Source organism: Trachemys scripta, chromosome 5 (genome assembly GCF_013100865.1).
Source record: "Trachemys scripta elegans isolate TJP31775 chromosome 5, CAS_Tse_1.0, whole genome shotgun sequence".
In the NCBI taxonomy this organism is placed as follows: domain Eukaryota; kingdom Metazoa; phylum Chordata; order Testudines; family Emydidae; genus Trachemys; species Trachemys scripta.
Window position 1 is genome coordinate 63,479,777 of NC_048302.1, and position 16,716 is coordinate 63,496,492.

Genomic DNA, 16,716 nt, shown 5'->3' on the forward strand with positions numbered 1-16,716 from the left:
TGGTGAAAGCCCTGGAGAATTGATTTAAATAAGCATGGATTTGCCTGCACTGTACACTTTATCTGTCAGGTAGTCCCAGACATATATATAATAAAGTTGTGGCCTGATTAAAACCCATAAAAAGTCTTTTGTCCTTCTTGCAGTATACTCAGACAACAGTCTAACAGAGGTGGAGGATGACCACTCAAAAATAACTTGAAAGAACAACCTGAGAGGTGGGAGGAGAATGAGAAGAGGACAGTGTCTTGCAAGCCAAAGGAAGGGCAGATGTTAAGGATACTATTACTGATTCCAGTTGAAGTTCTCCCTGAGTAAGGAATACAGGAATGAGGCTTTATATGCTGACAAAGGCTTTGAACATTTTGGACTAGATTTTCAAAACCAGAAGCCTAAATTTGGACTTCAAAAACCACAATTAGGCACCTAAACAGATGCTTTGATCTCTAAAAAAATAGAGAAGCCAATGATTCTCATGGAGATTAATTGAAGCTCAACACTTAAGGCTTTTAATTTTAAAAACAAATGTGGTTTTTTTTTGCAATTTGTATTATACTTAATATTTTTGCAGAGAAATAGAGCTGCAAACACATTTTTCACAGATTGTACAGTATAATGTTTATGTTGCTATTTAAAATTACTTTTTTTTAATAAATACCTATTGTACAAATAGCATGGTAATAATGTGCATTAACAACATTAAGAGAAAAATGTTTGGTTTTGTATTATTCTTTTTAATAAGTATTATTTATGTAGGATCACTAAATACTGTGATTATATTTTGTTTTCCTGCAATCTTATACACAGAAGGAAAGCTATTAACGAAAACATATTGCCTGCTCTATCTACTATTGTATTCAGCTGTAATATAAAGTTAAATAACTGAAAAAAACAATATACCAAATAATATCCAGAGTCTGCCCTATGACTGGCAATTAGAACATTCTTCCTTACCATTTACTTGGACGATATGAGTCTGATGGAGATTATCATAGCCATCGGCATAGCAGCTGTAATTTCCCATGTGAGTTGTGGTAACCTTAGTAATGTACAAGGACCCATCATCTCCAAAATCCTACAGGGAAAGATTAAAAACAAGGTGATCATAATTACTTCAGCAGCACTACAATAATTGTGTTCTTCACCTTGGCAACTGAGCTGATGCAACTATCAAACATCTATATTTCAAACCAGAATATGCTGAAGAAAATTGAGTAACTCCAGATAGGCATTGGTGGTATACATAAGAGCAGACTTTGGTGTTAATATTTTATCTATAGCTTTGCTTTTGTGTGTGCCTTCCCTGCCCTGCAGTTCATCTTAAGTAAAAGGAAATACCTCTTTTCTTTTTGTAACTCATTAAACCTCAAAATTAGAGTTAGTATACTTTTTATTGCATCTAATTTTTTACATTTAATTATGGTGGTTATGGGGGAGAGGTTAATATTGCCTCTACCTGTTCACATGGGGAAAAAAACATTAATCACTGTCCAATATATGTAATGTTTTAAAGTAACAAACTAAACAACATGTTGCAGGAATAAGATTATATTTACCCTTGGACATGAGCTATTATACAGAAAAAAAGTTTATTTTTCATGAAGTTTGCTCTCACTGTTAAATTATATCTTCTAGTTCCACTTTAATTAGTAGACAGGTTCCACAGGATTAGGACACAGGTTGGAAATCAGAAACCCTAGGTTTGGTTCCCTACTGCCGAGGTCTCACCGTATACAAGTCACTACTTTTCTATTCCTTAGTTTTCCCCATCTGCAAAATGGTGATGACAATATTTACTTTTCATTATAAAGTGATGTGAAATCTTTGGAATAAAAGTGCCAAGTTTAAAACATTAGTTTTAGTAACAAGATATAACCTCAAATTTACAAAAAGAGGTTATCAGTTACGACAATTACACTGCTCTACAGCCAAAATGCTTCTGAAATAAATGTAGTCAAACTTTACTAATTCTGGGTCACTGAGAACGAAAATCATGCTTAAAATTGTTGATTGGCTCTAGTTTTCAAGATATGCTATTGGGTCAGTATATACGACCCTTGACTTGGGAATGGCGGAGGATAAGTGAGTTATAAAGGGAAGGGATCTCAATTTAAACCAGAAATGACTAAAATACATCTTTGACTGGATCTAGGAATAAATCTACGAATGGGTTTGGACAGTACTTGTTTTTTAGGCAAAACAATGAATGATGCAATCTGAAGCTGGTATTGCGTCATACATAATATGAATTGCATCATGTTATCCCTAGAAGTCATGGATGATGCAATCATAATGAAGCTTACATCACTCTGCTGAACAACTTGCCCTATATCAGCTCTAGAAATCATACAGTGTCGTGCTCTCTTATTTGTCAGTGTTTGATTTTGCAAAGGGACACATTTCTGTTTAGCCAAAGTGAGCAGAGATGCCTCGTATTTGTGTGAACAGTGCAGATAACTTCTGCTATGTTTGTGGTGAAGTGACTTTTGCATCACAAAAGCTCAGTATAACCACTATGGTTAAGAAAGCCTATCACCTTTATTTTGGCTGCAAAATTGGAGATCAGGACAAGAGGTGGGCCCCACACACATGCTGCAACACTTGTGCAACAAATCTTCGCCAGTGGTTGAACAGGAAAAGGAAATCTATGCCTTTTGCAGTGCCAATGATTTGGAGAGAGCCAACAGATCATACCAGCAATTGTTACTTCTGCATGGTGCCTCCAGTTGGAAAAGGTGTGTCAAAGAAGAAAAAGTGGACTGTGCATTATCCAAACATTCCATCAGGTATATGCCCATTACCCCACGGAGGAGGACTGCCGGTTCCTGATGCACCAGAATCATTCTCACTTGAGTCAGATGAGGAAGAGGAAGAGGATGAAACTTCTGGTCCTGAACCATCAATGTCACAGGACCCACATTTTCTCCCATCCTCCTCTTCTGAGCCACACCTCATAACACAAGGTGAACTGAATGACCTTGTCAGGGATTTGGAACTACCCAAGAGTAAGGCAGAGCTGTTGGGCTCCAGACTACAGCAGTGGAATCTCCTGGCAGGTGATGTAAGGGTTTCCATGTACCGTGACCGTCAAAAGGATCTTGTCCCATTCTTCTTCATGGAAGGTGATCTTGTAGCCGGCAACAACATCGATGGTGTGATGGCAGCCCTCGACATCATTCACGATCCAGATGAGTAGAGACTGTTCATTGATTCATCAAAGACGAGTCTTAAAGCTGTTTTACTGCATAATGACAATGTTTTGCCATCAAGTCCAGTTGGTCATGCAGTCTATATGAAGGAAACCTATGGCAACATGAAACAACTTTTGAGGTGCATAAACTATGACCAACATCAGTGGCAGCTTTGTGGCGATTTGAAGGTTGTTGCTCTCTTGCTTGGTCTGCAGACTGGATACACAAAGTACTTCTGTTTTCTCTGCGAATGGGATAGTCGTGCAAGAGATTCCCACTACATCAAGAAAGATTGGCCACTCTGACAGTCATTGGAGCCTGGGAGGAAAAGTGCTCAGCATCCACCACTTGTTGAATCAAGGAAGTTTTTGTTACCACCCTTACACATCAAGCTGGGTCTGATGAAGAACTTTGTCAAGGCCATTGACAAAACACAAGCAGCTTTCAAGTACCTCTGTGGAAAATTTCCAAGGTTAAATGAAGCTAAGATAAAGGAAGGTGTCTTTGTTGGTCCTCAGATTCATGAACTTCTTTGAGATGATGCATTTGACCATGCACTGCGTGGCAAGGAAAAGATGGCCTGGAAAGCCTTCCAGTTAGTGGCAATAAATTTTCTTGGAATCAGAGCAACGAGCACGGCGAGCGATTTCACCAGGACATTGCAACAATGGAGAAACGCTATCAGGGCAAATGGAGCCCATCAATGCTTGCAGACTATTGCTGGACAGTGACAAGAGATGTTCCATTTAATGAATACAAGAGACAAACCAAGAAGTGTCGAGAGTATATAATGGTTTTTTGCCTTTTGTTTCATAATAAATTTTATTTATATAACCCTTTTGCTGATTTTTAAAGTGTTACATAAACAGGACAGGTGAAATATTATCATGTAAAGCAACCATAAACACATGAAAAGACCTAGGTTTACAATTTATGATTAAAACTCTATTATCTACACAATATACATAGACATAAAATGTAAAAACTTAAATATCTGAGAAACAGTAGCCAGTCAGTTGTTTTAATTGTCATATTTGAATTCAGCACATCAAATACATAATAAATAGCACATTTTATCTCTGAAGCAGATGACTTCTCAAAAATTGTAGACCAGTGTTATTTGGCAGATTTATAGCAATGTAGCTATTGAAACATATTCAAGTTTTCCTTGTTATGTTTCATGTCTTCAAAGATTGATAACTTTAACATAAAAAGGCATATTCCTCTCCATGTTCTTCATATGTCCCATGGATGTTAAGGCACTGAATAAAAAGCTGGCTAGGTCTGTATTGTTCTATTAATTAACATGATTTATTTTGGCAAAAATATTTCTTGACCTTTCTTTTTAATTTTGCTAATGCAGTGTATGTTTTTGTGCTGCACTGATAAAGTGATTATGTTCCTTTTTTGTGTATTTAGAGAAAGAGAGGGAGCATATTTTCATAAAACACAATAAGTTAATTTGAACTAAAATTAAAACACAATAAGTTAATTTGAACTAAAATTTTACATATTAAAATGCCTAACTGCTTGTTACCTAGTAGCATATGTGGTTGTTTTGTATTTGTATTATTCTCCAAGATAGCTTCGGAAATGTCATTCAGCACCAAGAAATACAATGGAAATTAAATTAGAGTACAGAAAATTTTGAAAAAATTGTATTCCTTCCATTTTCCCAAATACAACAAAGACTTTCAAAGCCTAGAAACCTGCAACAACAGAAGACAATATAGGTCAGTGGGACTACAGCAATCTTTCCTAAAGCAATCAAGAGTTGAAAGGTTTGAATGTACATATATAGAAAACCAAGTATCAAATAGGCCTCTGATTGACGAGAACTGTGCTACACACAAAGCAGCCACTGATAAATGAACTTGTATGCCTCATTGGGGTCAAGGATATTGTCACAAAAGCAATAAATTTGTAAACATTAATTTTCAAACTAGGAAGACTTATTGGGCCAGATTCTCAGCTCCACTTGTGCACCACTTAAGTGGGTGCAAAGTGGACATATTTGGGCTGCAACTGTCTAATGGTGCTGGGTAATTCTCATAAAACCAGTTAGGGTGACTCCAATATCAATTGTCCCCACTTCTTGTCATCGGAAGAATATGCTTGGCAGGGCATACCTCCATTCCACTCTTTCAATACTCAGTTGGCATATGGCCCACTTACATCAGGATTGGGCTAAGACCCTTGAGAATCAGGAAGCAGTAACCTGATGAATCTCCATCTCCCCCCTGTGCTGAGTGTATTTCAGTGTTGGAGAGAATCTCTGGTCCATCTTCTTTAATGGATATTTGGCATTGTGTGTGAGGGGGAAGGGGATATTTTAAGAGACGTGGAGGAGAATAGCTTAGCAAGAGTTCCTGCAAGATGCTGCAAAGACAAGTTTAGAGCTGTCTATGGGAGGCAAATATCAAACCAGCTATTTTGTTTAATCACGGAGGAGACTAAATCTTCATTCTCATTAATGACAGGTAAATGCTGATACCATGATTGTTCTCTTAAAAATCCAGTTCAGATGACAGGACATTAGAGTGCCATAAAAAATGCACTTAAAATATACTGTATGCCACCCCAGAGAGAAATCAAAAGCAGATGATACCAGAACAAAAGCAAGTTCTAGTACATCAATCAATCAATCAATCAATCAAAGGCAATTATTGACTAGTATAAGAGCTGATCAAAGAGAGACAATTATGTAATGAAGAGTTAGGTGCTATTATTGCTGTTAGTCATTGTATATAGAGTACAATGACAGTCCAAATTGCCCATTTTCAGAAGCATCTATTACAGTAATTACGAGAGGTTTTCACATTTTTAGTTCAATCTTTAGGGTTTTGTTTGTGTAGCAAGAGCTGTGCGTCCAGTGACCAGGATGACTTTTTTCTAAACTGCATCTAGTCATGACATGCAATTATTACTCTTGGATGTGACGCACATTGTCATTTGTGCCTTTGTATTTGAAGATTAGATTATTGTTTGATATTATATATAGGGCTATAATTTACTTCTACTTGAAAACTGAAAGTGGTGTAGAAGACAGTGTCCCACTTGTCACTTTATATATCTTGCTATGAGTACATGACTCTAGTACTCAGTAATCTGCATTGGCTGCTTGTTGATTTCCAGGAATTTAGGAAACTGGTTCAAGCTGTATGGCATATGGGTCACTATTTATAATATTACTGATACCAGATATGCCATGCAAGGTATCACCGGAAAAGTTATGATTTGCTAAATATGGTGAGCTTATTTATATGTATATATCATCTCATGAGTTATAAATATGTGCAGTATATTGATATCTCAAACTTGTGCTGTGCGTCTAGGTGACATCCCCAGAAAGACAGGCATCAGCACTGCTTGATGGCCCAACAAGGGCAAATCAGCTGTACAATAAACCCATTGAGAGAAGCCAGGGGCTATGCCTATGAGTCAGCAGGACTTTTAGGGACATGCCTAGGGACAGGGGATTCCAAATACTTTTCAATGCCCATGTGCTGTGAGCATGTGTTTGGGACAAAGGATGTACAAGCCACATGGCAGAGAATATAAAAAGGCAGCTGCATCACCAGACATACCAGGATCTCCATGTGGAAGATACACTGACACCCAGTAAGCTAGACATTTATAGTCTATTTATTGTTTTAACACATCTTTTTCTCTGAACTACTTTGGTTCCAATTAAATAACACTTTGCTTTAAGAAGATTGTCAGGTCACTGGTTACCACTGTCATTGCTCTTGGAGGGAAGAGGACTGCAAGTATTTAACCCAAGTCAGGACTGTGGAGGTAATCACAACTGATAAACAGGGCACTGAAGCCCAAGGTCTGGTCTGACAGTGAGAGAATCATGTGACTCCATCCTGAGAGACAGATGGAAGCTTGAGGCTCAATACCTGAGAGGAGATGCACTTGAAGAGACCAGCAAGGGTCAGAGGTGCAGTTTTCACTGACTGTTTTCTGCTATTACTGACCTTTCCTTCCTTCCCTCTAGTCTATTATCCTCCTTTCACTCCTGACTGTCTTCACCCACACCTACCTATACAGCAAGCTGACACCAACCCATCCCCCTACCAGTTCAGACATCACCCATGTCCCCAGGGCTTCCTCCCACTGTTCAGAAGCTCCCTCCCAGGTAAAAATATCTCCCTTCCCACAGCTTAGAATTCCTCCCCACATATTTTCTACCCAGCTGCCCAAAGCTCAGAGCAAACCCTGCATCTCTCCCCAGAGCTCAGAAACCCCTGGCTTTCACAGACACCTGCCCCAAGCTCAGAAACCATCTACCTACAAGGTCAGAAAACCTCTGTTCAGGTGCAGAGGTCTCCCCCATACTTCCTAACCCAACCTCAAACTCAGAATTCTAGTTCCACAGAAACAGGATGGGAGAGGAAAACTGAATTATTGGTTCTTAGCCTCTGAATGATAGCACAGCAAACTCCATCTTTGATTCTCATGCACGATCATCACACAGGCAAAAAGTAGGCTCTCACTCAGTTACACTTCTGGAACACCAGTGGGGTTTGATGAAAAAGGGATTATCAAATATGGATAAGCGTATATCATTTGACCTGTAGAATCTTTGGTACTAGTGATGATCCATGAGAAGGAAAGGACTCTGCATGCCTCTCAGAGCCCAGGTGAGTTTGTAGGACTGGTAGTTAAGGGGGGAAATTGTGTGTGTGTGTAAATTGTGCATATTTAATGTGCCACACAAACAAAAAATTAATTCTGTTTTAGAGTACTTTTTCAGAGTAGAACCAGGCTTTAAAAAGGTATCCGCTCCCTGTACTCTCACTTTGTTCTTTTATCTGGTTAATGGGATTTAGTTTTTTTTTTTTTTTTTTGTAATTACTTGTATATTTTGCTGTGTTGTGCATTTTACTTCAATAGCTGGTCTGTCTAGTTTCCCCCCTCACCCCTCACCCCTTTTAGTCTGGGATTTGTTGCTTTCTGCTAAAATATAGGCCTTCCAATAATCTTTTTTTCCTCATCTGTCACAGTCCTGGTCCTTTGAGGTAAGAAATGCTTCCGGGGTTCACTGGAATATGATCGGTTCCATGTTTGGTTTTGGTAGGTTAGAGATTTTGTGCACAGAGATTTAGCACAGAGTTACTTGGAGTCAGCTGATCCTTGTTGCCAAATGTAGTTTGTTTGTTTGTTTTGTTTTTGTCATGAAAGAAAGAAAAGAACATTAGAAGTGTTTAAATATGCAACATATCCTTGTAGCAAGATCTTACCAGAGGTCCTCCTTTCTTCATTACATAGAGTATGTTCTCTGTGAACATTCACAGTTGAACGTTGCTAGTAAGGCTGGCCAGAAAACAGGAATTCTGTCATTTTGAAATTTGTTTTCATTCCAATGCAGAATGAAAACACAACCGTTCAAAAATGTATGGGGGGGGAGACCTGAGGTATGGGTGCCCCAGGTTCAAGTCCGTCCTGTGAATCAGGCAGAACAAGGACTTGAACCTGGTGTTCCACATCCAAAGTGCTCTAATCACTTGGCTATTGTGGGGTATGTCTCTCACTCAAAATTCTATACTGTATCTGAGAAATTGTCCTAATAAAATTTTCATTGAAAACAATGCATTTCTGTGAAACATTTCAGTTTCAACCACCTGACATGTTTTAATAGGAAAAACATTGAAACATTTTGATTAGCTCTAGTTGCTAGTGAAAGTCTGCAATGCATTATGTAGTTCACTGGACCGGAGTCTCCAGCTCTAAAGCAGATTATAGAGAGACATCATTGGAGTGAAATTCATACATTACAGTAATATGACTCAGGCTGCTGCTATCCAAAATAAGCCGGAGCACCTGCTTGAGTTTAAGCAAGAACACATAGCTTAAGCAATTTTATATTCTCTGGTTAGTAGTTGCCTTAAGCCACTATATAATTGGCTACTATAACTTTTGTAAAACTTAGAATGATTTTTACTCACAGGGTATCTGTATCCAACGAAAGAAAATTCCTACATTAAACTCAGAGCTGGAGCTCCTCAAAAATGTGCCTATTGTGCTGATCAGTTTAACTCTGCCCTTCAGTGTATTTTAATCACTTGAAGCAATGTCAGGAAGTTCACCGATATCATAGACCCTCTCCTATCCCCACTGTTCCAGGAAAATGTGACTTCTGTTTTAAACATGGAGATGACAAGCTATTCTACCCTAATTTGTCATACTCTGTATGCATGTACTTAAAATTCATATTGAGTAAAAGATAATATTCTAGAAGTAACCAAACAGCACTGAATAAAGGACACAGCTTTATGTAAGGATCACTGATTAGTTTTGACTGTGCACATTGTCTTATTTCCTGAATGTGCCACTCAATTAATAGGTCTTTTCATTATTATTTTGTGTTAGATAATGTTATATTTATGAAGAAACTACATCTTAGAATTTAGCATTCAGCTGGATTATTCAAGCAGACAAAACTTGGTTTGTCAGCAGAAAATCTCTCCAGACAAACTTTGAGGTTTGATACTTATATTCTTTATCTCTTGCTTAGCTCTGTGAAGTAATAAACCCCTTTGACTGTTATTTTCTCCTTGCTAGCTTGCTCCATATTATCAAGGAGTGGCTGTTTAACTAAATGGAGGCAGTGGGTATCTTCAAAAGAGCCATAACAGAGGGACAGGAGTAGAAAACAGGCTGTGTTCTTTCCTACTGCTTATATACTATGGCTAAATCAATCACGTGATTTAATTTTACTGGGACTGTGCCATTTTTCCATATGATATCCCAGGAACTTCTTTTGGGACACATGAAATATTCCAGTTTTTCATCTCATCAGTCAAAATGGTGTGGGGTTTTTTGTTTTTTTTTTAATATGTAAGTACAAAATAAATGTTCATGGCATATTATTAAACCAAGTAGAATTTTCCCTGTGTTACCAGGAAAAAAAATTATTTGCTCTGAAAAAACACAGATGTCACTGTTGAGTCAGAAGCTGGTAATAGTAACCTCAGCACACATGAGGGTGGGCAGGGAAGAGGGGGAACCTTTCTAGTATCTTTTAAAGGGAATTTAAGGTTTTGTGACCCGAAAAAAAAAGTTGTTACAAAAGTTTCCCGGTTTTTGAATCTGAAAATATTGTCATATTAAGCATAGAGTGTGCATGGTAACCACTTCTGAAATATAAACTATTAGAACTTCTAAAATTAAATTTATAATCTCTTTCATTATTTTTATCACACAAAAGGATTGTGAAATTCAACTGTTATTTTGGAAATCATGATTCTTAAAAGGCCTTGTATACTGCTAAGAGACTTGGCATTTAAGCATGTGTGTGATGAATATCAATTAAAGGGATGCTATTAAACTAAAAAAATATGTTTACAATCAATTTTCACTTATGTTACTGACAATAGAAACCTAAAGCGATATTTGTTTTCAAATTGGTTGTTTTAGCTTCTTTAGATTTTCAGTTTGTTTTCATGTGCTAATCCCTAGGCAGATGGAAGAAGTTTGTGAACACTTCCTGGTCCTTGATTGGCTCTAGAAGCAACTGGCTTCCACCCTATACAATAAAGAGGAAGTGTGTATAAAGAAAGCAATTTAACTCCAATCTGTGTGTAAATTATGTATAAATTTCATTATATTATTAAACTCTTGTTATATTACTTTCTTAAAGTGTATTTATGGTTTCTATATTTCCTATTTGCCCTCACAAACTCTGATCCTTTTCCTCAGTTACAAAACACCACCTTAGTTTAAAAACAAACAAAAAAGAAGAAACCATCAGTGGCTTTCCCCCTCTCATCCCATCCTGCCAAATCTCCCCCTGCAAAGATACCACAGGCAACACACACAAGATGTCCTCCAGTATCTCCTCACACAATATACAATATTCTAGAACTTTTGCAGAGGTGGCATGCATCAGAGTTTCAGAAACAATCTCCTGCAGACATACAGGATTTCAAATAGGGAGGACCTCACATATGGCATGTTGGAGGGCTGGTATAGCACAATATGTAGTAGGGCTCTTGGTTCTTTATCTCTCTCAACCTGAGGGGTTAAGTTCTCTTAATCTTCCATGATTTCTCCAAGAGCAACTACTTTTCTTATAAGAAGTCCTGAAGATAGTAGCAACACAGAACTGAAGTGCTCCAAAATGAGCTGTTATGAGTTAGGCTGGCTCCATGTGCATATGCACACTTCTATACTAGTATTTGTTGTGGCCTGTGTCAGGAAAATCAAATTAATCACCATGGTTCCCAGTGGCCTTAAAATATGATTTCATGGATTACAAATGACATCAAAACATTAACCTGGCACGTGTACCTGCTTTCTAAAACTCCACATTTTGGAGCAAAAATAATGAAAAGAGGAAACATGCAGAAAAAAAAAAAGATGGCTCACATGATATAGTTTCAGACATTATTTTTAAATAGAAAATTTGAGTTGATTAAAATGAATTACTAGCATAAACACAAAACAAATTAATATTTCTAAAATATTCTACAAATCTGGGCCTAAACCTACAGGAAATTGTGTCAAACCAACCTGATAGCTTTCTTTGACAGGATAACAAGCCTTGTGGATGGGGTTGCGGGGGAGAAGTGGTAGACAAGGTGAATCTTGACTTTAGTAAAGCTTTTGATACTGTCCCGCATGGCCTTCTCATAAATAAAACAGGGAAATGCAACCTAGAGGGAGCTACTATAAGGTGGGTGCAAAACTGGTTGGAAAACCATTCCCAGAGCATAATCATCAGTGGTTCAGAGTCATCTGGAAGGGCATAATGAGTGGGGTCCTGCAGGGATCAGTTCTGGGTCCAGTTCTGTTCAACATTTTCATCAATGATTTAGACAATGGCATAGAGAGTACATTTATAAAGTTTGCGGACAATACCCAGCTGGGAGGGGTAGCGAGTGCTTTGAAGGATAGGATTATAATTCAAAATGATCTAGACAAATGGGAGAAATAGTCTGAAGTAAATAGGATGACATTCAATAAGGAAAAATGCTAAGTACTCCATTTAGGAAGGAACAATCAGTTGCACATATACAAAATGGGAAATGACTGCCTAGGATGGAGTACTGAGGAAAGGGATCTGGGGTAATAGTGGACCACAAGCTAAAAAAAAGCAAACATAATTCTGGGATCTATTAGCAGGAGTGTTGTAAGCAAAACACAAGAAGTAATTCTTCTGCTCTGCTCTGCTCAGGTCTCAACTGGAGTATTGTGTCCAGTTCTGGACACCACATTTCAGAAAGGATGCGGACAAATTGGAGAGAGTCCAGAGAAGAGCAGCAAAAATGATTAAAGGGCTAGAAAACATGACCTATGAGGGAAGACTGAAAACATTGGGTTTGTTTAGTCTGGAAAAGAAAAGACTGAGAGGGGACGTGATAAACTGTTCTCAAGTATGTAAAATGTTATTACAAAGAAGAGGAAGAAAAATTGTTTTTCTTAACCTCTGAGGATAGGACAAGAAGCAATGGGCTTAAATTGCAGAAAAAGAGATTTAGATTGGACATTAGGAAAAACTTCCTAACTGTCAAGGTGGTTAAGCACTGGAATAAATTGCCTAGGGAGGTTGTGAAATCTCCATCATTGGAGATTTTAAAGTGCAGGTTAGACAAACACCTGTCAGGAATGGTCTACATCAGTGGTTCTCAAACTTTTTTTTTTTTTGCGGACCACTTGAACATTGCTGAGCGTCTTGGAAGACCACTTAATTTTTCCAAATGTTGTTTGTATCATTAGCTAACTATTGTAAAGAGCTTTGGATAAAAGCGCTTGTCATAACTATAAAGGGAAGGGTAATAGCTGTCCTGTGTACAGTACTATAAAAATCCCTCCTGGCCAGAGACTCCAAAATCCTTTTCCCTGTAAAGGGTTAAGAAGCTCAGGTAACCATGCTGGCATCTGACCTAAAGGACCAATAAGGGGACAAGATACTTTCAAATCTTGGGGGGGGGGAAGGCTGTTGTTTGTGTTCTTTGTTTGGGAGTGTGTTCGTTCTCGGGACTGAGAGGGACCAGACATCAATCCAGGTTCTCCACATCTTTCTAAGCAAGTCTCTCCTATTTCAAACTTGTAAGTAAATAGCCAGGCAAGGCGTGTTGGTTTTCCTTTGTTTTTCTCAACTTGTAAATGTACCTTTTACTAGAGTGTTTATCTTTGTTTGCTGTACTTTGAACCTGAGACTAGAGGGGAGTCCTCTGAGCTCTTTAAGTTTGATTACCCTGTAAGGTTAATTTCCATACTGATTTTACAGAGATGATTTTTACCTTTTTCTTTAATTAAAAGTCTTCTTTTTAAGAACCTGATTGATTTTTCCTTGTTTTAAGATCCAAGGAGTTTGGATCTTGATTCACCAGGAGTTGGTGAGAGGAAGGAGGGGGATGGTTAATTTCTCCCTGTTGTAGATCCCAGGGGGGTTGGAACTGATTCACCAGGAGTTGGTGGGAGGAAGGAGGGGGAATGGTTAATTTCTCCTTGTTTTAAGATCCAAGGGGTTTGGATTTGTTTCACCAGGGATTTGGTGAAGGTTTTTCAAGGTTTCCCAGGAAGGGAATCCATTGAAATGGTGGCAGCCAAACCAGAGCTAAGCTGGTAGTTAAGCTTAGAAGTTTTCATGCAGGCCCCTACATTTGTACCCTAAAGTTCAAAGTGGGGATCCAGCCTTGACAGCGCTATATACAAAAACCTTTAATAATTAATGGGTTTTTTTTGTTCTGCAAATGAAAGCACACAACTCATATTTTAATACCAATAGGTTTACTCTCTAATGCAATGGATGTGTCCTCTCTCCCCCGCCGCGGCAGCCCCTGAGCTGGGGCAGGGAAGGAGGGGGGGTCTCTTCCCAGCAGCTGCAGGCCTGAAGCTGGGGAAGGTCACCTCTTTCTCTGGGCACATCAGAACTGCATGTCCCAAATTCCCCGCGTCCCCTCTTTTCACGCCAGTGCCCCTTCCAACCTACCCCTTATTCTCCCCAAGGCCACCACCTCACCTTACATGTGCATCTTCTCCAGGGCCCAGCCACCTAATTAGTTGGGCCACGCCTGCATAGCTCCACTAATTAGGTAAGTGGCCCTTCATTCTCTTGTGTGTGGCCGCCCAGATGCACACCTTACAGAGAACTATCCGCAAACCAGAGTTTGAGAACCTCTGGTCTAGATAATTAGTCCTGCCACTAGTGCAGGGGACTGAATTAGATGACCTCTTGAGGTCCCTCCCAGTTCTATGATTCTATGAAAGCAAATCTACCTATAAACATCATAGGGATCATACATTATCTGCTCTCTCTCAAAGAGCACTTGCTGAACATATATAACTCCAGCTGAAATCAATGGGATCTGAGAAGGCTCAGCAAGTCTGAGAACTGGCAGACAAACTTTCTGTTACTCTAAATGAGTGAAACCCATTTAAATTGATTGAGCTGTGTCTGTTTATATCAGCAGAGGATTTGGCCTTAACGCCTGCCTCCCTCTTCACAAGTCTGAGTATGCAATAGGAATTGAAGTTTTACACAAGAGATAAATAAATGGCAACAGCTGTTGCCTGCTGCTGTTTTATGCTGCATATATCCACCAGCTCTGTGCTCTCCAAATGCTGCAGACAGAGTTAGGGCTGGTATTTGGCTCTGGCTGGCTGGGGGAAAGTGTCAGTTGCTCAGGACTGAAGAGTTGGAGATATCGCTGAACCACCTCTAAGAAAGTAATGATAAATCCAACAGATCTCGTAGCACCATCACTAACCAGGGGAAGAAGCGAGTAGAATAGTCAGCCCCTGCACATTAACAGAGAAGGGGACTCTCCTTCTTGCAATACTTCTCACTGAAGTGTGCTAAGGCCCATCTCTTCTGAATCAATGATGAAAAGAGACATGAAAATAGAAGTTGGATGGCATATATTGGGAAACATGGTTATGACATTTGAATCCCAATTTAGAATACTGACTCTTGAAGGCCATCTAGTGGAGTGTTTATTGGATTGTGACATCACTAAGTGTGACAAATTACTTTTTTGGACAATCAAATCTCCACTTTATGCCCCAAAATGACTTCTTTTTACTAAAATGTCTGAGTTCTCTGATAGTGCGGCTCCTTATGAGATGGTTTATTTTAGATAGTGGGTGGGATTTTCAAGTTCCTAAGATTTTTAGGAGCACAGATCTCATTGACTGTCTACAGAGTTTGTGCTGCTAAGTCACTTAGGATTTTTTGAAAATCCTATCCATATTCTGATATCTTATGAATATTTATATAATATGTGTTGTGTGCTGATGAAGCTTCACAAATTAAAAATTAATGTACCATCTACATAGTCCACCTTTCTACCTACTTGTGGACTTTTCTTTTCCACTAAAGTTGTTTTTTCTGTCTTGGCTAGTTCTATCCCTTCTGTTTTTTTCCAGTCTTGCTGTGTCTTTGATTTCACTGGTAATACTCACTGGAGTGTTCCTATTATAGGAACATTGTTTCACAACATTTAGTGAAAATTTAATTAAAAGTTTCTTTATTTTTTTTAAAAATAATGAGAAAAGAAAAGTATTTTGAAGGTTGTGCTGCCAGTTGATCTCTCATTTTATTATTATTTTTACATTGTTATACACTTCAATTTATTTAGGCAAAGCTATCTAGCATTCCCCCAGTATGCTTTGAACATATTTTCCCCATTAGACAGATTTAACAACTGCTCATGTACTGTTTCAACATTTCTCTGTAATAATTACTCCATCCTCATAATCATAAAAGATAAGTTAAGCTAGTATGAATTTAACACAGCATGTTCCATATGAATTCTGGAAAAAAATAACCCTGAGTGAAAAGCCGTACTAAAGCTTTCCCATCATTTTCATCCTGAGCATGCGACCTATTACAATAGAAGCAATGCATTCTGTCTGTAGCCATGACTTAAGAAACCAGCCACTTCTGAAACCTTTTATATCAAGTTCTGTTTAACTGAAACTGTTTAGAAAAACACGTTGGGTTGAATCCTCAGCTAAAGTAAATCAGTATCACTTTATTCAAATCAATGAAGCTGTACTGATTTACATCACTTGAGGACCTGACACTTCATTCTGAATATGTCAACCTTTACTCTTGCAAGGTGATCTTTATGTTCTAGTTGTACAGGATCCAGGGGGCTTCTTATGAAGTAATAGCACTATTCATTGTAGATAAAGATGGCAGAATATGGCCCTCAGTGAGCTTGCTTAATTTCAATGAGTCTATATCCCCAAAAACTATAATATGTCACTTGGTATCTCTTCTGGGTGCATCCTGTCACCAATTCACCATTTCACTAGTCAACTACATCACCTTTTGGGGTTTTTTGTATGTTTTTTGTTTTAGTTTTTTACCTAGGTGTGGTTGAGACTATTTCACTATTGGGTTTTATTCTTTCATTTGCAGTTACTGTTTAACTACTTAATTCTACATATCTCTAAATAAAGTAACCTATATTCTGGGGTTGCTTTCAGGTTTGAGCACAGCTCCACTGAAAGTGCTCCATCAATTCACAAATACACAGGGTATATATTTTTTTTCTTTTATATCTCT

At 38.3% G+C, this 16,716-nt stretch overlaps 1 protein-coding gene across 2 annotated transcripts in view; it reads right to left on the reverse strand.

Annotated features, from left to right (window-relative positions):
- Positions 1–16,716, reverse strand: part of FSTL5 (follistatin like 5) — a 568,085-nt gene that overhangs the window by 124,027 nt on the left and 427,342 nt on the right. For both annotated transcript variants that reach the window (XM_034772507.1, XM_034772508.1), the window contains one exon: positions 952–1,072. In XM_034772507.1, the coding sequence (XP_034628398.1) occupies positions 952–1,072 (121 nt within the window). The remainder of the gene's footprint in view (positions 1–951; positions 1,073–16,716) is intronic.